Source organism: Petromyzon marinus, chromosome 22 (genome assembly GCF_048934315.1).
Source record: "Petromyzon marinus isolate PM22_M1 ecotype Great Lakes invasive population chromosome 22, UKy_Petmar_22M1.pri1.0, whole genome shotgun sequence".
NCBI classification, from domain to species: Eukaryota; Metazoa; Chordata; class Hyperoartia; order Petromyzontiformes; family Petromyzontidae; genus Petromyzon; species Petromyzon marinus.
In genome coordinates, this window is record NC_133688.1 from 18,065,645 (window position 1) to 18,090,112 (window position 24,468).

Genomic DNA, 24,468 nt, shown 5'->3' on the forward strand with positions numbered 1-24,468 from the left:
ATCATCAAGTGCCTATGGATTTTCACTTGCCTAGACTGTATTTATTCGGTCACTTGAGTGCCATTAATATTGTGGGGAAAAAAACCCGCTAAACACAACACAGAGTAATTTACAGGCATAATGCAAACGTTCAAATGCAAATACAGTAAAATTATAACAGCCTGATTATAAGAATTTTAGTGTTTTATTTTTATTATTTCATTATTTCCCAGTGGTTTTCACACCTGATGATTGCTTGTATTGCAGTCGAAACGTCGTGATAATTTTATTGTTATATATTTGTATTATTTTATTGTTTCTTTTACGTGACTTTACCGCAAGAACCAAGAAGATGAATCCCTGCAGTCACGAAAGCTTTAAATCGAAATTTAGCCTGATTATAGCTTTACATCGCCAAAGAGGAGGACATTTTTGGTGATGTATATGCAAGTGAAAATTATTTAATGAGTGATTCCATACAAAGTTTAGTACGGAGTTCATGAAATGCCTCAATTAAGATTGGACAAATTGGATAATCAATTTAGTTGTGGTACATGAATAGCATCTTAGATTACAGAGCAGGTAATTTAGTAGTTAAACATGTAAAAAAATAATGAGTGCATTTTTTTCAAATGTATCTATCATGTTGGGGATACAGCCAAAAACATAGCTCTCCAAATTTTTGTTTCTGAATATTCGGTTCCTGGAGGTGCTCCAAGGACATGGAGCAAAACGTCGGTCATTGCGCCGAATGACATGCTATACGGCCTGAGTCGGGCCGTACAGCACAACCCTAAAAACCTACGCGGTCTCCATAAGTTTAACATCACAAAAATCTCAAACAATACGAGCAACTGCTACTGTACTGTGATTCAGATATATCTTTTTTTGTCTTTCATTGGGCAATAAAAAAAAATAGATTTGTAATTTTTTCATCTTTTCGCACGTAGGTCACTCAAGTCAAAACTGCGACACGAAAAAACAAACGCGCCGTGATTGCATTGGGTTCCCACGAGGGAGAAGCACCGCATCTGTGACCTAGCGTGTAACCTTTGCCGTGCTCGGTGTTCGTCGTGCGATCGTGCGAGGCTCAGGAATGGCCCTCGGGTGAAAAGCGAACGCAAATACTGTACACTGTAAATCCTCAATCAGCACTTATCTTTGCCGAGATCGCCCCGTCGGTAATCCTATATAAAAAGGCAAAAGTCGTGTTCTTCAGCTGCAGAATTACAAAAAAAAACACACGACTCGAGATCGCCGCAGCGCTCGGGAAACCCCCACCTCGAGAGATAAACCGCTCGCGGAAGGGCGCCGATTGTCCCAACTTTGAAGACGAGGAGGACGGCAAGGGGGCGCGAGTGAAAAATGCCCCAAAGACTGGAACGTGCAACCGCTACCAATGCTGATTATGTGATTGATGTCCCTTCCACCTCTCGCCGTGCTATGTCAAGCCAATGGCCGCAAGCCAACCGGTGCTGACATTCATCACTTTGTTACCGCGGCATCAAATAAATCACCTACAGTGAAAATCTAAGAGGATTTTCTCCCTACTGCGGGCAGCCGCGAGTACACAAGGACCACCTGTGCCGGTGAAAGAAAACAAAATAACATTTCATCACCAAAGAAAACTAACAGTCATCACAACTTTTAGCCTCCCCCCCCCTCTTGAAAACGACTTTCGTATCCGATCTGACTCCTTGTTTACGTTAACCGAACTAAGTCAAACGTTGGACACTCACGTGACATTCGACACTGACACTCGCTATGTTTACAATTCCAATAACTTTCACAATGGCAAAATAACGTTCAGCAGGAATGAATGGAAGCTGCATATAAAGCTCGCGTAAATAGTTTTATCGCATGAACGGTTGACACCAGAGTTTTTTTTTTACCTGCAAATGTTTAACAAGTTAACGTACAAAAGAAATAACCAAAAGACGATGGAATGTCCACTATCCTCGGGGTATACAGTGCATCATCAGTGTCAGAATAGAGCATATAACCCCTCCAGATGCATGTAGGCGTGTCCAGTTACTGATACATCTCGGAGCTGACCACCCTTTACCTAAAACCTGCCACACATCTATGAAAGTGACTTACACATGCCAGCAAGCGACACTTTCAAGGTCCATAAAATCAGGGTTTATTACGTTTCTCAGGAGAGTGCCTAATTACATTATCACAACTGTTTTAATTAAGAGTTTTAATTACTGATTTAAAATGTAAAGCATACTCCGTGAATATGACACCTTTGAAAATGACAAATGCTTTCATCCAGAAGTTACAAATGCACGACTGTGGATTTTTCAACTGTGAATTACCGGAGTTGTTAGATCCAGTCATCATGTGCAGTGATAATTGTGACCGTTGGGTATTTAAAGGCACATACGGGCTCACATTACAGTGAGAGTGTACATTCCTGCACATTTGTAAATGCAGTTTGGCAAAACGCCAGACGCCAGACAAAGACTGATAGGTGATTTAAGCTAAACCCTCAAATACTGGCACTGACAATCACAGAATCTTTACCAGCAGACCGAGGCAGAATGCGAATGTGTCCAAACGTGTTTTGTTTTGGGTGACCTGCAGGAGGAACCCCAGATATTATGACTTTTATCGAGAATTTTGGGGGGTATTACAATGCGTCAACTTATGTTAAATCTAAACCTCACGACACAAGCATCAAAGCGCATGTGGAAGACTCGACGTTGTTGAAATGTGTGCATGTCGTATGCGATGGGCTCTCCCGCACCACATTGTACGAAAAAAATGCATTGAACCCCAGCCATGAATCAAGGCAATTCGTTGAAGCACAAGGTGGCAGAATCGTTACACCCATTAATGCACACTGTACCAAGACTGAATTAGTTTCCAGCGTGTGTGAGATTTTACTCTTTAAAAAAAAAAGTACCTCGCTTTAAATAATATAAATTTACTGTGACGCAAGTCACGGAGGTTGTTTGAGCATACCTCCCCACATTGGCCAGTGTGGGTTGGTGAAAGGGAGTTGGGGGGGGGGGGAAGAGGTCCAGCACCAGGTCAAATATCCTTCGCCACTCATGTTAGCCGTGGCCAGGAATCAAACTAAGGCCACCAGCTTCACTGAACAGTCGACTAACCACGGAGGCCATCACTCCATACACCCCATTAGTGACTTCATGACAATGCACCACACTGCTGCTGTACTACGATGCAGCCTCCGCCAGCATATAGCTTTTGGCTATAACATGAAAAATTCAGACAGCGTGTACAAAAACACCCCGATGCATTTGCAGTGCCTTTGGGGCAAATTTGTCAATACCGTACCTCGGGCTGAAATGCTTTGTTACGGTCATAAGTTCAGTTATCTACTGGGAAGTTAAAAGGTTGTAGAATCTGACTGTCAATAAACACAGCGAGTAATGTTTCAACGACGGAAAAAGAGGAAGACCAAGCGAGAATTGGCGAGAGAAAATCGACAACTTAACAAGTAGGTTTTCACAAATTAAATTCACTGTCAGTTTAACACAATAAATTCACTGTATTAATTATAATACAGTGAATTTATTATGAATAAATTCACTGTATTATAATTAAAGAGTGTAAATTGGAATAACACTAGAATAAATGACTTAAAACTTTCGTGACTGCAGGAATTCATATTCTTTGGGTCTTTCGGTAAAGCCACGTAGATAGAAAAAATAATATTGTTATTATGATATTTTTTTCTATCTAAGTGGCTTTACCGAAAGACCCAAAGAATTGGAATGAATATTTAATGGTTACTATCCAATGTGAATATGATAGGTTGTTCCAGTGTGGTAAAGACACCTGTTTAAGAAGCCTATTTAAGAAGCCGGTTTCAGGTAACATCATTAGTCTGACTACCTATATTATAATTCTGAATTCCGGAATCTTATCCTGATGGGTGATGTGGCGTCCAGCAAAATGTTGTATCCAAGTGCGAAATTTGGTTTTGAGAATTAATCTTCAACTTACCCGTGAGCCAAAAAGTAATAATTGGCTCGTTAAACACATGTCGGGTGGTGGAGGCCATTAAGGAAACAAATTTGGCCATACAATAACGTGATAAGAGGTCACAGGAATATCATGGGACAACACAGCTTAGTTGGTTGAAAAACCACAAGTTGTATTCTAAGCTGTTTTGCCCGATGCTCTGTCGAGTGCAAGAACGGATAAGGTCAAAGGTCTAAGGTAAGGTACCTTGTTGCAGTACGGGTCCGAGATCTCCACCAAGTCCCGCTGGAGTGGAGATATGGCCGTATCGCTCAAATACTCCAGAAGCGTTCCGATGGCAGTCATCTTGTACAGATCCTACATTGTACGTGCGTGGGAAAACAAGCGAGTGGCCGTTAAACATGCGGCCTCTCTACACCTCGTCCAATGTGTTCACCGAGTACATGTGCAATGAAGCATACAGGCAACGCGAAAAAAACCAATAGCTCTTATCTTGTCGAAATGTACCAAGGCTATATTTTCTACACTGTTCGAAGCACAGACGACACTTAGGTAGAGAGACAAAACGTTACGTTCACAACCAGGGGCCGAGTCGTAGCAATCTCTGCATTGATGTTACATTCAAACATCGGTTGCATAATGACATTCTTGACTGAAACTTTGCAGCGTTTTTTTTTTTCTCTCATCAACAAAGCTTCAAATCTACATTTGATAGCAAAATTCAAACAACCTATGACATTTCTACAAAAGGATTATTTGCATGACTAATTTGGGGTTTGTCTTCCTTCAGGATACAATTGCCAACGTCAATTTACAGTGTCAATCTCAAGTGTTTATGAGGACGCAAGATTTTCACCTTGGCGCTTGGACCTCGCCAGGCTACAGTGACCATGCCGGTTGTCTCATCATCACTTGGGTATTGAACCACAGACTCTGTTAAGTCTGTAAACTCAGGAACAGAGGACTGCCAAGGACGCACGTGAGGTGGCAGGGGGTCCTGGAACATCAACAGAAATTGCTCAAATCAGCAACGATAATACATTTGTCGAAAAACAACATCTAGTAGTCTTAAAAAAAAAGTTAAAATAGACATTGGTTTAAAATAAGTATCCAGTAATGGGCTTCACCTGCTTTCTATCAGTTTTAGTGTCACACTCCACAGGAGCGAATTGTTTGGTTCACTAATGATGCGTTATTGAAGATTTGATAAACATAGATTCACAATCCTGCTTGCACACTCCAACCCACATAGTTGCGATGGCCTTGGTTCAACAACAATACGTTATTTCTCTCCCACCCCCTGAATGTTATCAGTACCTTTCAAAAAGAAAAGTACCAAATAAAATTATCCATTACCTGACTTCATATATTCATTCAACACCATTCAAAACACTCCAAAATAGAAAGTTTTGTAGATTTAGGTTAAAACCCCCCAAAAAATCCCAAATTTGTTTAAGATTTTTTTGCGGGGCACAAAAACATGTTTTAATTTACAAACATTTCCCGTAATACGAATATACTGGAAAAAAATTGTACCAGACCTAAGCTATCTAGGCCTTCTAGAACATCATTAAAATGTGCATTCGTCACAACTGTATGTGTCTTCATACATGACGTAGGAAGTGGTAAGAAGTCACCTTTGATTTTATTTTCTGTTCGGTGAGATCCAAAGCCCGGAAAACTTCTTCAGGGTCCACCTGGCCCGTGATGATGAGGCAAAGATTCTCGGGCCGATAAAACGTGCGGTGGTAGTCGCATACCTGCCAAGCATTATTAGAAATATCACCACTTCCACATGGGCCTCAGGAATAAAAGTGACATGAATGGAACGTTGCATGTCGCACGCTGACCTTTTTATGTGAAGTGCTCGTCCTGAGGTTCTCTAGCATCCCGCCGGTTTCTGACTGCAAGGACACAATCATGTGGCCACGAATTAACACCAAACAGACGAAAAGGAAAATGCCAACATTCCGGTGAATCCAAGCAAATATGTGCGCTTCTCACTTTGTACCCACAGCGACCGGAGTACATGGCATTAAGCATGGCACGATGTGTGCGGCTCTCTCCCGTGTTCTCCCGAGCCTGCATTTCACAGTAAACTACGCCAGCATTCTCCCCATCGCCATTAATGTGATGCACTTCCGTGATGTAGCTGGATTCCTGCGCACCACAACGGCAAATGTAAAAGAAACAAAATCAGACGCAAGGTACTATTATTTCCTTTTTCGTACATTTATTTGATAGGTGTAAGCAAGCTGTTTTGACCAAATCCAACACAATGTTCCCAATCTTGGCAGAGCTCGCAAGCTAAGCAGAATTACACCTGGATAGTGCGTGGATGGGTGACCACCATGCACAAACAGGCTGCTAAAGGTTGTGGGGCTACATGGTGGGTAGCAGAGGGTACTGCAGAACATTTGAATACTTTACTATAATTTCATTCCCCCACGTATGCATTCCCAGGCTTCACCAACCAGCACCAACCAGTGAAGTAGGGTAAAGTAACTCCAACGACCCACGCGGAGTGGGAAGGCCATCATCCAGCAGTGGATTGACAACATTGTATTTCTTTACATATGTGCATGGACTATACATAATGTTACTGAGCTAGCACCAGTTCATCCTTAAGACGGGGAGAATATTTTTTTCATCTACAATTCTCAAAGAGACTGCAAGGCATGAGTGGTATGAAGCCTTATTGGGATTTTCCCTCCAACAACCAGTCACCACAAATATTCACATCACCTATATAGACGTATATATATTACTATTTTGACAAAAAAACATTGGAGTTGTATTATTTTACCTCGGTTAAATGTCATAAGTTGCACATAATTAATCATGGATACAATAGGTTCCTGGTGCCTTCTGGTAATAACGAGTCTTTACTTGACTTGTTATGCCATAAAATAACACGCGTAATGTGACTCACAGGCTGAATGAGACAAATGACGTTTCGAATTACGAAGATGTCCACGTGTAGCTGGTTACCGTCAGTGTCGGGTAAAGAATGTGGTCCAGGTAAATGGGCAGCAGGTTGAGAAAACCTTCACTCCCAGCCGTCGTGATGGTGTAACACGTGTGATCGGTGTCTGTCCATGCATTTGTTCCTTGCGCCAGACACCGATTTGCTAGGAGATCCAAAACACCCTACAGCACACGAACAGGAAAACGTTATCGCAGTGCCTTCAAAACCAACATGGGATACGTATTGCATTCAAGTGTCAGAAAATGCAACAAAATGCATGTATATGTACTGTGTGTAAAATAAAACGACACACACTATTACGGTGTGTTATGTTATGACAAATGTCATAAAGTTCACTCCTTTGCATTACATTTCACAACTTCGCTAAATGGTAGAAATGGCAGCTATCTCAGACACATTTTGATACATGTGTTTTTATGTTAGGTTATGCAGGACCATCAATGTGGATATTCCTCAATTACCACTACAATAGTTTTATCATGGTATGTCAATTTCATACATATATTTTTTTAGTTAAAACTGAACTCTTCAATGATCATTTTAAGATTAAATATGAGTGCTGGGTGGGTCATGATGGTGCATTAGTTCCTACAAAGTGCTATGAAGCTGGTGACCTCAGTTTGACTCCTTGTCAAGGATAACTTTAGTGGCGATAAAATATGAACCGGATCCTGGTATACTCTATTCCCGAATGTGCGCTGACCAGCATGGTGCCAATATCGCCAAACAAACCCAACCAATGTGGGGTGGAGATGCCTTCATCCAGCAATAGATTTGCAAAGCCCTGAAGATTGCAATATGACAAAGAATTCAGTAAGCGCAGTGTCAGTGTTCTCTAACTTTGTACGGGTATTCCTCGCTGCCCATGAAGACAAGGTGCTCCAAGGTGTGGGGCAGGCCATCATCATCATAAGCCTCCGTTGCTGAAACACAAGTGCACGTCTTAATTCAGAATTAGAGGGAAAAAATTAAGTCCGTAAAAAATAGCAAACAATTCCACGAATAAGTGCGTGAAATAAAAAAGAGGACTTCATTTGGATAATGAAGTCATTTTGTGAGTGGTCACTGAGTGGTGGGGCATGGCATAGTTTTTGGGAAATTTGCTGGAATCCTAATAGTTTGACACAATGCTGATGTTTGTCAACCTCTGGAATCGGTTATAGTTCTCATCCAACACAACATTTCCATTTATTAACAATAATTCAATTTTGGATTAGGCCAAATAGCAATCGAGCCAAATTTCTGTGGCAAGACCGTTCACCACAATAATCAACATCACCATCAGGAACATTAGCATCAGCACCTCCAGCAGGAGTAACACCGATATTAACATCACTACTCAGTATAACACGTAGGCTTTTGCCACCAATATTATTCAATATTATATATGAAATGTGTCGTAACCTCCACCAACCGATGCAGCGAGTAAGGTTTGTCATAAAAACAACGCGCCAATTAGTTACTACTTCAGCCCACCGGTGTGTTGGAGAGTAAATCTACAACATTCATAATTTGAATACGAACGTTTCGCTGGTAATTACATCCAGCATCACTACTATCACCATTAACATCCTCAGGACCATCACCACCATCATCAGGAAGGAAGTCCATGACCACCATCATCAGGAACAGCATCACCACCACCATTATCAGCATCATTACCACCAGTAACATAACCAGCACCACCAGCAGGAGTAACACCGATACTAACATCACTACTATCACAATTAACATCCTCAGCACCATAACTACCATAATAATCATAATCAGGAAGTGCATGGCCACCATCATCAGTAACAAGAGCACCGACATTATTATCACCAACATCATCACCAACATCATCAACAACAAAACAACAGTAGCAGCAGTGTCAGCACTAGCACCATTAGCAACATGAGCACCAAAATCACAACCATCATGATCATGAACATTAGCATGAGCACCATCATTGGCATCCTAATCATCACCACCAGCAAGAATAGCACAACAATCATCATCAGACATACCACCAGCACCATCATTATCATCACCACCACCACCACCATCATCATCATCATTACCACCAACATAACTGGCAGCATCACCACCATCATCAGTTACTTAGCAACTATCATCAACATCAAGATCACCAACACCATCATCATCAACCAGCATAATCGTCAACACTATCATCAACGCCACCAACAGCATCACTATCACCAGCAACATCACCATCAACAACAGTGCAATGACTACCACCATGATCAAAGAGCATCATCACCATCATCACAATCACCACCAACATCACCACAATCACCAGCAACATCAACACCAGCACCACCAACATGACCACCATCAGCAACATCTCCACCATCACAACAATCACCAGCAACATCAACACCACCACCACCATCACCACCACAAACAACACCACCATCACCACCAGCAACAACATGATCACCAACACCCATCAGCATACATTCACAGCGCGCCACCACCGCCACAACCACCACCGCCACAACCACCACCGCCACCACCACCACCGCCACAACCGCCGCCACCGCCACCACCACCGCCACAGCCACCACCACCGCCACAACCACCGCCACCGATTTAGGCCGCAAACCAGAAAAGCGGGGCCCCGCCAGGCCCGACGTAATTCGGCACGGCTGGCGCGAGCCTCACCCAGGCAGAAGTGTCCGCCGACCAGTGGGCCCTCGACGTCGGCCAGGCAGACGGTGAGGCCCGACTCCCTTGAGCGGAACTTCTTCACGGAGATGTTTCCCGTGGCGCACACCTCGCTCTCCAAGTCAAAGTTGCCGGTGTAGGGCGCCATGCTGCCCCGCTACCACGACGACGGAAAGACTTGGCGGTTAATTGCGTTGTTGCGCTTTCGTAGCAGAAGGATATAATAATAATAAGGGGGAAAATACGTCAATAAAGCGAATAACAGAGACAATTTTTGTTCGTTTGTTTTTGTGTTAATCAAGAAAGTTATATTTACAGTATGGGTTTGTCTGTGCGTCATTTACTTCATGAATGTTTTTTTTGTATCGGTGTGGAATCGGCGGTGGGTGAATGTGGTGAGAAGTACTGAGCGGGCTGTTATCGTGTGCCATGCTTCACGATGGACATTGTTTAACTCACCGACGCGTGTGTTGACAATCGCACAGAAAACAAATCTCAAAGTTACTTATTTTGTTTTTACATTAACAAGGCACGGGGATTACCGCGTGCGTTCAATAATGCGATATTGCACTATTTTCGCCACGTAATAGTTGCGCCGAATTCTTAGGTTCCAATGCCACGTGTGTGTAAACATCGACCTCAACCCCTTATCAGTACCCTAACTTATTACAGATCACTTCACACCGTATTGGTCACCCCGTGCTCATAAATATCAACGTTCATCCTACAAAGTCCAATCACAAGGAAGAAACACAAATATACTTTATTTGCACGTATTGAAACGGCTGTACGCCGTATGGACCTGAAAACTCAAAATTTCCCTGTACAAGAATACGGGGTAAACTGGGTTAACAGGTATAGTAGTGTATAGTAGTGTAATGTTTAGTAGTGTTTAGTGCAGTGTATAGTAGTTCGTAGCATACCTGTCAGCCCCTGATCAGTGCCGACCTTATTAACAGACAAATTCAGACCGTATTGGTCATCCCGTGTCCTTGTACATCTCAACCTTCACACTACAAAGTCCAAATCACAAGGGAGAAACGCAAACACATAGACATGTTTAGTTGTACAGTATTGAAACGTCTGGACGCCGTATGGACCTTAAAACTAAATTTCCCCTGTACTATAAAACGAGTTCACCGTATGGGTTTCCAGCTGTGTCAAGACCAGGTGTACGGGGTTTTAAATGTGTACGGGGTTTTAAATATGGACTAGAGTAATAGGACAAACCCGGACACATTTCTCAAGCCACGTTAGGTCTCATTCTTGGTTCTTTCGGTAAAGTCACGTAGAAGGGAAACAATAAAATAATAAAAATATAAAACAATAAAATTCTCACGACGTTTCGACTGCAACACAAGCAATCGTCATCAGGTGATGATGTTTCGACTGCAACACAAGCAATCATCATCACCTGATGATGATGATTGCTTGTGTCACCTGATGATGATTGCTTGTGTTGCAGTCGAAATGTCGTGAGAATTTTATTGTTTTATATTTTTATTATTTTCATCACCTGATGATGATTGATTGTGTTGCAGTCGAAACGTCGTGAGAATTTTATTGTTTTATATTTTTATTATTTTATTGTTTCCCTTCTACGTGACTTTACCGAAAGAACCAAGAATATGAATCCCTGCAGTCACGAAAGCTTTAAATCTAAATTTTCACGTTAGGTCTGTCAAAACTGTTGCAGTATACCATGATCAAGCTGAGCACCGTATCGCCGTGCAGAGATCAGCTGTTACCGCCTGAACGGGGATGCCAATTCACGGACTGTCCCGTAAAACGAGGACAGGTCATATTTTAACCACTGAAGTTATTTTTATGTTTCTTACAAAGAGAGACGCAAACCTCGATGCAAAACTAAGTACTGGTACACAGACCAGTAAACGTGCAACTTTGAACCAAAGTTGCATTTTTGCTGGGAAACTTGTAGATATGGATCTGAGATCTGTGTATCTGACTTGTAGATTGTGTATCTGTGATCTGTGTATCTCACTTGTAGATTGTGTATCTGTGATCTGTGTATCTGACGTGTAGATTGTGTATCTGAGATCTGTGTATCTGACATGTAGATTGTGTATCTGAGATCTGTGTATCTGACTTGTAGATTGTGTATCTGTGATCTGTGTATCTGACGTGTAGATTGTGTATCTGAGATCTGTGTATCTGAGTTGTAGATTGTGTATCTGTGATCTGTGTATCTGACGTGTAGATTATGTATATGAGATCTGTGTATCTGACTTGTAGAATGTGTATCTGTGTATCTCACTTGTAGATTGTGTATCTGTGATCTGTGTATCTGACTTGTAGATTGTGTGTCTGAGATCTGTGTATCTGACTTGTAGATTGTGTATCTGTGATCTGTGTATCTGACGTGTAGTTGTGTATCTGATATCTGTGTATCTGACGTGTAGTTGTGTAACTGATATCCGTGTATCTGACTTGTAGATTGTGTATCTGTGATCTGTGTATCTGAGTTGTAGATTGTGTATCTGTGATCTGTGTATCTGACGTGTAGATTGTGTATCTGAGATCTGTGTATCTGACTTGTAGATTGTGTATCTGTGTATCTCACTTGTAGATTGTGTATCTGTGATCTGTGTATCTGACGTGTAGATTATGTATCTGAGATCTGTGTATCTGACTTGTAGATTGTGTATCTGTGTATCTCACTTGTAGATTGTGTATCTGTGATCTGTGTATCTGAGTTGTAGTTGTGTATCTGAGATCTGTGTATCTGACGTGTAGATTGTGTATCTGTGATATGTGTATCTGACTTGTAGATTGTGTATCTGTGATCTGTGTATCTGACGTGTAGTTGTGTATCTGATATCTGTGTATCTGACGTGTAGTTGTGTATCTGATATCTGTGTATCTGACGTGTAGATTGTGTATCTGTGTATCTGACGTGTAGATTGTGTATCTGAGATCTGTGTATCTGACGTGTAGTTGTGTATCTGTGATCTGTGTATCTGACGTGTAGATTGTGTATCTGAGATCTGTGTATCTCACTTGTAGTTGTGTATCTGTGATGTGTGTATCTGACGTGTAGATTGTGTATCTGAGATCTGTGTATCTGACTTGTAGATTGTGTATCTGATATCTGTGTATCTGACGTGTAGTTGTGTATCTGTGATCTGTGTATCTGACGTGTAGATTGTGTATCTGAGATCTGTGTATCTGACTTGTAGATTGTGTATCTGATATCTGTGTATCTCACTTGTAGTTGTGTGTCTGTGATCTGTGTATCTCACTTGTAGATTGTGTATCTGTGATCTGTGTATCTGAGTTGTAGATTGTGTATCTGATATCTGTGTATCTGACGTGTAGTTGTGTATCTGTGATCTGTGTATCTGATGTGTAGATTGTGTATCTGAGATCTGTGTATCTGACTTGTAGATTGTGTATCTGATATCTGTGTATCTCACTTGTAGTTGTGTATCTGTGATCTGTGTATCTGACGTGTAGATTGTGTATCTGTGATTTGTGTATCTGAGTTGTAGTTGTGTATCTGAGATCTGTGTATCTGACTTGTAGATTGTGTATCTGAGATCTGTGTATCTCACTTGTAGATTGTGTAGCTGTGATCTGTGTATCTGACGTGTAGATTGTGTATCTGAGATCTGTGTATCTGACTTGTAGATTGTGTATCTGTGATCTGTGTATCTGACGTGTAGATTGTGTATCTGAGATCTGTGTATCTGACGTGTAGATTGTGTATCTGAGATCTGTGTATCTGACTTGTAGATTGTGTATCTGATATCTGTGTATCTCACTTGTAGTTGTATATCTGTGATCTGTGTATCTGACGTGTAGATTGTGTATCTGTGTATCTGACGTGTAGATTGTGTATCTGAGATCTGTGTATCTGACGTGTAGTTGTGTATCTGTGATCTGTGTATCTGACGTGTAGATTGTGTATCTGTGATCTGTGTATCTGACGTGTAGTTGTGTATCTGTGATCTGTGTATCTGACTTGTAGATTGTGTATCTGTGTATCTCACTTGTAGATTGTGTATCTGTGATCTGTGTATCTGACATATAGTTGTGTATCTGATATCTGTGTATCTGACGTGTAGTTGTGTATCTGATATCTGTATATCTGACGTGTAGATTGTGTATCTGAGATCTGTGTATCTGACTTGTAGATTGTGTATCTGATATCTGTGTATCTGACGTGTAGTTGTGTATCTGTGATCTGTGTATCTGACGTGTAGATTGTGTATCTGAGATCTGTGTATCTGACTTGTAGATTGTGTATCTGAGATCTGTGTATCTGACTTGTAGTTGTGTATCTGTGATGTGTGTATCTGACGTGTAGATTGTGTATCTGAGATCTGTGTATCTGACTTGTAGATTGTGTATCTGATATCTGTGTATCTGACGTGTAGTTGTGTATCTGTGATCTGTGTATCTGACATGTAGATTGTGTATCTGAGATCTGTGTATCTGACTTGTAGATTGTGTATCTGATATCTGTGTATCTCACTTGTAGTTGTGTGTCTGTGATCTGTGTATCTCACTTGTAGATTGTGTATCTGTGATCTGTGTATCTGAGTTGTAGATTGTGTATCTGATATCTGTGTATCTGACGTGTAGTTGTGTATCTGTGATCTGTGTATCTGATGTGTAGATTGTGTATCTGAGATCTGTGTATCTGACTTGTAGATTGTGTATCTGATATCTGTGTATCTCACTTGTAGTTGTGTATCTGTGATCTGTGTATCTGACGTGTAGATTGTGTATCTGTGATTTGTGTATCTGAGTTGTAGTTGTGTATCTGAGATCTGTGTATCTGACTTGTAGATTGTGTATCTGAGATCTGTGTATCTCACTTGTAGATTGTGTAGCTGTGATCTGTGTATCTGACGTGTAGATTGTGTATCTGAGATCTGTGTATCTGACTTGTAGATTGTGTATCTGTGATCTGTGTATCTGACGTGTAGATTGTATATCTGAGATCTGTGTATCTGACTTGTAGATTGTGTATGTGAGATCTGTGTATCTGACGTGTAGATTGTGTATCTGATATCTGACGTGTAGTTGTGTATCTGTGATCTGTGTATCTGACGTGTAGATTGTGTATCTGAGATCTGTGTATCTGACGTGTAGGTTGCGTATCTGAGATCTGTGTATCTGACGTGTAGGTTGTGTATCTGAGATCTGTGTATCTGACTTGTAGATTGTGTATCTGTGATCTGTGTATCTGACTTGTAGATTGTGTATCTGAGATCTGTGTATCTGACTTGTAGATTGTGTATCTGAGATCTGTGTATCTGACGTGTAGATTGTGTATCTGATATCTGTGTATCTGACGTGTAGATTGTGTATCTGAGACCTGTGTATCTGACTTGTAGATTGTGTATCTGATATCTGTGTATCTCACTTGTAGTTGTATATCTGTGATCTGTGTATCTGACTTGTAGATTGTGTATCTGAGATCTGTGTATCTGACTTGTAGATTGTGTATCTGAGATCTGTGTATCTGACGTGTAGATTGTGTATCTGATATCTGTGTATCTCACTTGCGTGCGCGTCCATAGGTACACATAAACACGCGCTTGCTGCAGACACACACACAACTTTCAGGGTGCGTTCGGCAGTAAACGACTGAAATAATAAAGCAATGCTGCGCGAAGAACGCCTTAGACCTGCAACACATTTGTATGGCACTTTTCTCGTGGAGGGTTGGTGGGGGGGTGCGTGACATGAGCAGGCACACTCCGTGACGCTTCCACATGCGCGGGTCACATGACAGATGGGACGTCACAGCTCACTTGTCGTGCAAAATATATTCATTATTGGGCCCCCCCCCAAAAAAAATATAAACAAAAGTCTATTTTTATAATTCTTGCATGGTGTACAGTCTGGAAAGTACCCACATGGCAAATTTCAAGTTTGTTGCATGTCGGGAAGAACGCTAAACATTTTGAACAGACACATTCACAAATTTCCCTTTCATATATAGATGAAGGCACAGCCCTGCAATTGCTCATAGGTGGAAGTACCTTCAATTTAGATAGATCTAGAGAGCCCCTCTCGAGGGAATTTTGGCCTACTGCCTGCTGTCCAGAAGTCTTGAAAGATGTGTATTGGTGATGGAAAGTACCCACACTTTACCCCACCACACGACCTTGCCATTGATTCAAACCCTTTCGTTATATATTATTGCGTGTGTATGCACCACGTGATGCAGAAAGCATCGATTAACATAGAAATCGTGTGTGTACCTCGCATGTATTGATTGCTGATTTAATTTAAACTAAGAAATATGGTACGCATACGTGTGTACGTGTAAGTGTGTGTGCACTATACGCCACGTGGTATGTGTTGAGCAATCATAAGGTGCGTGCAGTGTGTTAATTGATTACATATGTACAGTATTAACCAAGAAGATCACAAATGTAATCCTGAATTCTGGGCAGTGGTGGTGCTGGCCCATTGGGGGCCCAAAGCAGAAATCATATTTCGGCCTCCCCATTTGCAAATGACCAATATGATGTGAGATATAGGCAATAAATTGACATCTACTGGACATCTGATGGGCTTAGACAAAATACAGAGCTGAAGTGAGGACTAAAGAAGAGACAGAGTTGAGACAGATGTAGTGAAATAAGAGATGTAGACAAGATACAAAGATGGAGTTAAATGAGGGAAGACAGATTACAGATAGGAAAGGGATGAACGCATTACGATGTTATATTAATTTTCTCGTTACACTTCATGTTCTCGTTATGTTAATGCACTTCTTGTATGTTTATTAGGATTTTAATTGGAACTGATATTTGGCTCACCCCTATTTTTTTTCACGAGTCGCTTGCGACCCCTTGCTTCGTTTGCATATGTCGAAATCCACAATCGATGCTGCTGGGTCGCATGGGCTGGAGTTTTGGGAATCCGTTTGCTTCATGGTGTTTTAAGAAAGTGTTGCCGACAGCAGACAGGTTAAGACTTCAAATTGGCTCAGTTCACTGATTTCAGCAAAGAAAATTCCTACCAGATGTATTGAGGTGATAGCCTTATGGGTTAACCTAAAAGGTCAAGGAAGCAAGCCTCGGGCTGCCATTATACGTGTCAGATATTGTAAATGTTGTTCTTGACACGTTCTAATAACCGCGGAATGCGTTGCATTGTTTGGTGTTTTTAAACTGTTTTTTTTACAACGTTGTCCTTTCGTGGCACAAAGTGTGGCTGTTGTCTCTCACAAGAGTTAGTGGTAATTTTCCTGGGTGTCCAGTGGCGTCTGTAAATGGAATCGCTGGAGATGGGATACGTGAACGGCATTCCTCCGACAAAAGTATTTTTGTCCTCAACACTGGACTGCAAACTTCAAAGGCGTGTTGATTTATAACGACACATTTTTCAGAACCGTTTCTGTTGTCATGTCGCTATCACAGCGTATTTTTTTGTATTTCTTTTGTAAATTAACTTGGAATATTTAAACCCACGGATAACATTAATGGTGAGTCATATCTGAACCGGTCCTGAGCTCCCCGGTTACCACTTTTCCAACTAGTACTGACCAGTGTATGGTGAAGTATGGTCAAACAACCCGCACGACTGACACAACGTGGGGAGGTCTCCATCCAGCAGTAGATCGACGAAGGGATCTCTTTTTTACCATATATGTAGCACCACTCTTTACCCCTAACGGGATGCATAGTCTGCAAAACTAATCAAAATTACCAACATCGCTAAGGCTCCAGCGAAGATACAGCCGGCCCTGTTTTGGCAACAAACCTTCCGTTTACACCAAAAAAAAAAACACAGGACATTGTTTTCGTTGAGTTAGGGTCATTTTCGAGATGAATGGATCGCCCCGGCTCTCTCTTGCTCTGACAATAGCCCACACGACCCCCCCCCCCTGCTTACAATTTATGCAGTCCGTTTAATGCAGTGAAAGGTGAGTGGGCGGCTGCGTGCTGGGACGCATTGCGAGGTAGGGAAGTGACCCGGCTGAGTGGGGTTGTTGGTGTGGTGCGTGTGTGTTTGGGGGGGTGGGATTGAGGGGGGTGTATATAAGGCGAGGTGGGGGGAGGGGTATACGTTTGAGTGTGAAGGGGGTGTCTGTGTGTGGGTGGGGAGGTGTGGGTTGGAGGGGGTGTGGGTGGATTCACCGAACGTGTCAAAGAGGGAGGCAGTAGTCTAGTAGTTAGCGTATTGTGCTGCGAACCCGGCCACCAGAGTTCGATTTTCAATAACAGTGGTGGATATTTTAATCGGTCCTGGGCCTCCCACTACGTCGACTCCTCAAATGAGTAAACATCAGCACTGGAGAGACAAAGGCGGCTGAGCGTGGTGTTGGCCTTTTGTGAGCCGTGCCGGTCATCATAGGTGCTCGCTGACAACACTTGCCCTAAAGATCTTGGGAGATCTTTGTTTGTGGGACTGAATGAGAGTTCGTGTTTGTAGGTGTGTCTGTGCGTGTGAGAGTGGATGGGGGCATTTGTGAATGAGTTAGAGAGAGTCTTGGGTGAGTGGGTGTGAGTGCGTGAATGTGTGCGATGGTGAGTGAGTGAGTGAATGTGAGTTAGAGAGTCCTGGGTGATTGGGTGTAAGTGAATGTGCGTGTGTGTGGCGGGGAGCGGTAGTGCAGCGGTTAGCGCGCTGTGCTTCGAACCCAGGTTTGACACAAGTGACGATTATCTGGAACCGGTCGTGGGCCTCGCTTAGGTCGACTCAGCCTCAAACGAGAACTTGGTGCGGTGTTCCGTGCCGGCCTTCGCAGGTGCTCGCTAACAGCACTTGCTCCTACAATCCGTTAAGGCTTTAACGGGTGACCTTTGTCTTTGCTTGTGGAATGGATGGATGCGTAAGCGAGTGAGTGAATGAGCACGTGAATGTGCGTTAGATAGAGGGAGTCTCTGGTAGGTGTGTGTATGTGCGTACGAGTTGGTTGGGTTGGGTGGGTGCTTGAATGAGTGGAGTGTTGAATGCCTGTGCGTGGCTATGCTGGAGGTGGAGTGAGAGGGAGGGAGAGTTCTGGATGGGTGGGTGGTTGGCTGAGTGGTGAGTGGATAGTCACTACCGACTTGTAAGTGGGTTGGGTGGGTGGCTCTCTCTCTCTCCCTCTCTCTGGCCATTGAGAGGGAAAAGCGACCTGGCAGTCATTGGTCTTGCACTGCAACCCACACGACCGGTAACAAGTGGCGAACATTCCCCGGCTGGGTGCAGAACCGACACGCGGATAAACATTGGCTTTCAAATAACCCAGTCCCCATCAGGTCCCGTCTGCGGAGCTTCATATGAAACGTGTAGACCAATGCAGCCTTTAAAGTTCCACTAACGGTGATTTAGTTGTTATTTGTTGTTGTGTCGGCAAGCCAGTAAGTGAGCAAGCCGACACGCCAGACGATCCACGTGCAAGATTTCACAAAGCAGAAACATAGGTGCGCACGGCAGGGCAACGTTTGCGTTATCACAGCGAGTATGGGCTGGCACGCGACAGTGAAGTGGAAGACTAAAAGATGGGACTCGGCTTTGAGTTTGATCTCGGCGATGTGCGTCCTGCAACACGCGTGGCCGGCACATGCAGGTGAGTGCGCGCAAAGGCGATGCGTGAACGAGACTTTTTAGCCACTTTTAATTTTTTTTAGTTTTTAATTGTGCGACGATGTGTCTGTATCTTGCCGCTGACCATTGCCGCTGCTGTAATGCCGTTGAGATCAAGTTCACCGAGCGTCTAACCATGCACGACGACGCTCAATCGCCCTGAGCTGCGCATGAACCTTGGCTGCATTGTCCCCGATGTTTGTCCTGTTACTTTCAATGAAAAGTTTGGGGGTTGCGTTTTGTGATCCGTTGTATATGTGCGCGTGTGTGTGCGTGTGTGCGTGTCCGCGACCCAAAGATGTCTAACTTTCAATTCTAGATTCTAGATTTGAAGCTTTATTGACACCGACCGGTGCCAATTACTTGTTTGGGTTGCGTCTTACTCTCTGGAGCGTCTTATAATCGGCAGAAAACGGCGTATACAGGGCTGATCCATTTATAGATACCCCATCGAAATAACTTTTCAGTATGGAGGAAATTACATTTTTATTTCAAGGCCTCTTGACGTCTCCCACCGGTCTCACCACACGTCTTAAACCGTTCAACTCCCTCCTCTGTAAGATACGGAGCCGTCGCTCTCACGCTAATCAATCGACCTGTGATAATAAAGTGGTGGACAGAAATCAGTGGGGGCGTCTATAAATGGATCGCTCTGTATATACGGAACACAATGTGGTATTTATAGCAAACGGGATATTGGCTTTGGGTGTCTGTGTTCTGCAGGGGCTTGCACTAAATATATATATAGAGAGAGATGATTGACAGCGCTTGGCTTTCCAAATGCACGTTGTTGAACACTTGCCACATACATTTTTGAGATTTAAAGCTTTCGTGACTGCAGTGATTCATATTCTTGGTTCTTTCGGTAAAGTTACGTTAATCTCAAGTGTGCATGCTTTAACAGAAAGCAGCTCGTGTGAGTCGTGAGTGTACAGAGTGAACTTATTTTAGATGACAAATACAACTCTTTGTGAATCCACTGCTGGACGAAGGCCTCACAAAATCGTGTCTATCATGGGGGAGGGGGGGGTTGTTTGACCATACTTCACCACACTGGTCAGTGAAGCGGGCTGGTGACGAGTGGAGGCTCTCAGGGAACCTGTTCCAGATACCGCTCGCGGCTGATGTTGGCCGCGTCTAGGAATCGAACTCAGGTTACCGGGTTCATAAAGAGTTTTATACAATAAAGGTAGTTTATCATGCTTGTTACATGCAAGCGCGTGTTTTATCAGACTTGAACATTACTGGAGTCTGAATTTTGCACGCTCTAGTATGCTGTGTGTGTGTAAAGATGCAAGAGTGTCTTTCATTAGCAATTTGTACGCACGCCAACAGCTTGACACGGATGCATAGCTCGCCAATGTAATCAAACAAGTATCGGAAACAGCGCATTAAGGTCTGTTATGTCTTTGTATAATCTGTGGCTAGTGTCTGGTGAGCACCTGGTCAGGGGTGGTGTCTGTGCAGTGTGTCAGATCACTGGTGAGTGGTCAGTGGTGTAAAGTGGCAGGTGAGTGTCTGGTGAGTGTGCTTTATCAGGTGAGTATAGTGTGTGTCCAGTTATATGATTGAAGTTTAGGGGAGCCGCCTTTGGGCCGAGTTGAATAAAGATTCAGATTATGAATACGTGGATTGCTAGCATGCGTTGCACAGCTGTAGTGATTCTCAATTACTTGGCATGAAAGAATGCGAAACGGGAGACACTAATTGGCTTAATGGAGTAGCTAATGCAAAACAAATGGATAGTTACAATGAACTGCATGGCTGTCCCTCGTCATGACCCAAGCCACCACAAAGAGCCAAACCAAGGACTAGGCATATCGCACAATCGTTTTAAAAAGCATAACACAACGAATACAGCCATCTTAAATAACATAAACCCACAAGGTACACCCACCCCCATGAAACCCACCACGTTGCAAATTAAAACCACAAAGCTTGTGTTCAACTAACCACACTCGCTCACACCTGTCCATTATCAACTTAAACTCACCATGCACAAAAGAAACCTTACATTCATGAAACGCACAATAGTCTAAAGTCAACGTAATTTCCTGCTCAAATGAGCCCTGAGCCCAGGGGTGGAAAATTCCACAATCCTATGACAGGGAGCAAGTCTATCCTCAGGACAACCACTGTTAAAATACGTGCATATTGTACGAATAACGTGGTAGCCAGGGCCTTTTGTTTTTGTTCAACCAGTAGCAGATTACTGTAATGGTGAGGAAAATTTATATCAAGAAAGAAATCTCAACAAAAAGAGTTTAGTTCTTGCCGCCAAACAGGAGTTGGGGGGGGGGGGGTTGTGGAAAAATAGTATGCACACAGTAGGAGGGATGGTGCAAGTGACAGCTTAATGTGGTGGGTGTCATTCTTGTCCTCAATGCGTGAGGCCATGCCAGACACTGTTTAGAGATATACATTACCGGCGGTTTACATTTTTGTTTGCACTCACCGTTTGTGGCAAAAAAAAAATCGATGACTTTCACCGCATAGCCATGCGTCTTGGCCATATGCACGTCATTTTTGCCGAGGTGTGCTTGAGATTAATAATGATTGTTACCCGTTTACCCAGGAAAGCCACATCGTGACCGAAGGCCCTTCTTCGGGAGGATTCTCAATTGGGATTTGTGGCCAACCAAAGAGAGTGCTGTGGCAGCAAACACAGAGAACCCAGAGGAAACGACTGGAGAACAGGGGGACATGCACGAAAGGTGCCCGAGTCAGGAGTCGAACTCTGATCCGTCTTGCCATGAGATACAAGCAAGCGTTACCACTGCACCCACCATCTTTATTCTATAGCTGGGCTTATCCGATTATTTAAATCATCGATGTTTTTTGCTCATCGAATAACACAAAAAATATATTTTAAAAAAGTAGTCTCACCTCTGTTCCCACAAGTGCCGCTGGTTGGGAGGTAGTGGGTGGGGCTTTGTGACGTCATCATCAGCTGCATCATGCTGGGCGTGGCTTGTAGGGGGTTTCCTACCTTGAGAAAGCAGGACATTGTGTTGGTCACCGCTTTTAAAAGGGACCGAGTAATCGACCCCAACCAAGTACAGGAGTAGATTAGACATTTTTACGGACTATTCGAATGATTATCCCAGCTCGACTTGACATTGATTGGTTTTTAGTTTGTTTACGCCTGTAAATTTTGTTTAATGTGCAGTCGTTTGCATGTGCATGTTCGAAGGAGGCGTGTTTGTACGCATGTGCTGTGATAAAGCAACTCCTCTCATTTAAATGTTGGCCATCCAAGCAGTATGCAGTAGCGAATACGGGTGTCGGAGTGATCACGCACCATTTGGTTTAATGCTTTAATACTGCTGGTGCAGACATGTAATATGACAAATGCTTCTTCAAATTAATTTTACATATAACCTGTGCAAGTATAATACTAATTGTTCTTGCGGTGTACATATATATGGTATTGTTTCCAGTCAGTGGCGTGGCTGGCATGGGCTCTGGTGCAGGATATTAAATGAGGGTCCCCTATCCAATTTACACCTTCGTGTAGTCTAGCGCATGCCCCCCCCCCCCCCCCAAATCTGTGGGCCCCAATGCAATCGCACCGCCTATACACCCAGTAGCTACGCCGGCAGTAATGGACATTGTTGAGTTTTATGTTGCGGCCCACTTACTTAGCGAAACTTTACGCTGGAAAATGCAATGCTTTCCACATCAACCGCAAGCGAAATGTGGGGGTTTGATCCTCCACCCCCCCCCCCCCCCCCGTCAATGACAGCTCCCAGTCAGATGTCACTTTCTTCAAAAAGTCTAATGCACAATGACTGTCGAAGGATTTGGCCCCAAGGGTCTGCAATGCAAGTGAAACCCTCCTCCCTAAGTCACTCTTGCAGTTGCGCCTGCCTGTTATGTGTAAGTACTTGATTATACGGCACTGGCGGGGCAGTGGCGCAGTGGTTAATGCACTCTGCCCTGAACCCGATGACCTAAGTTCGATTCCCGGCGACGGTTAAAGACTGGCGAGCGTTATCCGAACCAGTCCTCGATCTCATTCTACTTCTGCAGCATACAGAAGCCTTCATCCAGCAGTGGATTGACAAAGGGGTATTAGTTGGATGCCACGAATACTGAATAAATAATGTACACCCCTTGGTCAATCCACTGCTGGATGAAAGTCTTCCCACACCGTGTCAGACATGGGAGTTATTTAACCATACTTCAGTATGCTATTCATTCAGTAAGAGTCTGTGCTGCACCTGATTTAATATATTTATACAATGGAATTGTAAAGAGCTTCAAAATAAATAAAAAAGTTGATTGTATGTTTGGAGCTCGTGTTTATTCCCTTTCAATGCAGTTGATGGCTTTACTTTACAATTATGTTACATCCCATTGCGCTGTGAAAGTCTGTGCTCTATTCACCACATGGTTAATGCCACTGAATTTTAAGAAGTAATTTAGACATTGGTGGACCGGCGGTGCAGTGGTTAGCGTACTGCATAACGAGCCCAGGGAGCCGAGTTCAAATGCCAGCCAAGGCTAACATCAGTGGCGAGTGATATGGGAACCAGCCTGGGGTCCCATTCTCCCTCCACCAACCTGTACTGACCAGTGAGGGTAAATATGGCCATATAAAACCCACAGGAACGACACGCTATGGGGGGGCCTTCATCCATCAGTTGAATGACAAAGGGCTGTAAATGACTATAGATTAACAGGTCCCTGCAGGGTGGGCTGGTAGGAACATTGGCAAAGTAACGTCACGGTGCCTTCGAACTTCGCCTCGCAAATGGTATTCGGCTGTGGGCTGTGTGTGAATTTGCCACATCCCCAAAAGCGAAGTTCGCAAATCAGATAATGTGACTTCCAAATGTTGGGTGCAATAAGACAGATCACGTCTCTGCGCTGTCTATTGCTGATTTTACACCCAACAGCACGAGATTTCACTTCGTTAAAGTATTGAAAGGGGACGGACGGACAGACACATTAATCTATTGCAGGCTGGTACACTCAGTTTACAACTTCGTTCCTACCAGTAATAGAGCTGTATAAGCATGAGTGTATTCAAACAACCATGAGATACCTGATAACTAAACAGAAATCCTTCAGTGCTCAACGAAGTTATGAATGTTAAAATCATCACTTTTTTCCAGTAAAATATATTCCTCTCGTAACGTCTGTGTTGTTCATTAATAAACCACAGGTTGTCAATAAATTTATTTATTTTCCATTATTAAAAATGACATATCCAGTTTGAGATGGCTTAGTAATACACACTTCTCGCGATTGGAAGAATGCAGATTGTATCGTACAAGTTTCTTCCCTCTAAACCCTCACATGTCTGCAGCAGT

The 24,468-nt window shown here is 43.1% G+C and overlaps 2 protein-coding genes across 5 annotated transcripts in view; one reads left to right on the top strand and one right to left on the bottom strand.

The window, feature by feature from the left end:
* LOC116944882 (uncharacterized protein C05D11.1-like) overlaps positions 1-9,788 on the bottom strand; it is a 39,275-nt gene extending 29,487 nt beyond the window's left edge. The window contains exons 1-8 of the mRNA XM_032958739.2: positions 9,590-9,788; positions 7,766-7,848; positions 6,928-7,086; positions 5,941-6,096; positions 5,787-5,840; positions 5,574-5,696; positions 4,793-4,933; positions 4,183-4,293 (exon numbers count right to left, since the gene is read on the bottom strand). Coding sequence (XP_032814630.1) covers positions 4,183-4,293; positions 4,793-4,933; positions 5,574-5,696; positions 5,787-5,840; positions 5,941-6,096; positions 6,928-7,086; positions 7,766-7,848; positions 9,590-9,740 — 978 coding nt within the window. The 5' untranslated portion in view covers positions 9,741-9,788. The remainder of the gene's footprint in view (positions 1-4,182; positions 4,294-4,792; positions 4,934-5,573; positions 5,697-5,786; positions 5,841-5,940; positions 6,097-6,927; positions 7,087-7,765; positions 7,849-9,589) is intronic.
* An 8,809-nt stretch (positions 9,789-18,597) lies between these two features.
* The window catches only part of LOC116944881 (collagen alpha-1(XI) chain-like), a 176,649-nt gene continuing 170,778 nt past the window's right edge, over positions 18,598-24,468 (top strand). For 2 of the 4 annotated variants that reach the window (XM_076068804.1, XM_032958737.2), the window contains exon 1: positions 18,598-19,133. In XM_076068804.1, the coding sequence (XP_075924919.1) occupies positions 19,028-19,133 (106 nt within the window). In that variant the 5' untranslated portion in view covers positions 18,598-19,027. The remainder of the gene's footprint in view (positions 19,134-24,468) is intronic. The other 2 variants (XM_076068805.1, XM_032958738.2) reach the window with 1 other exon arrangement.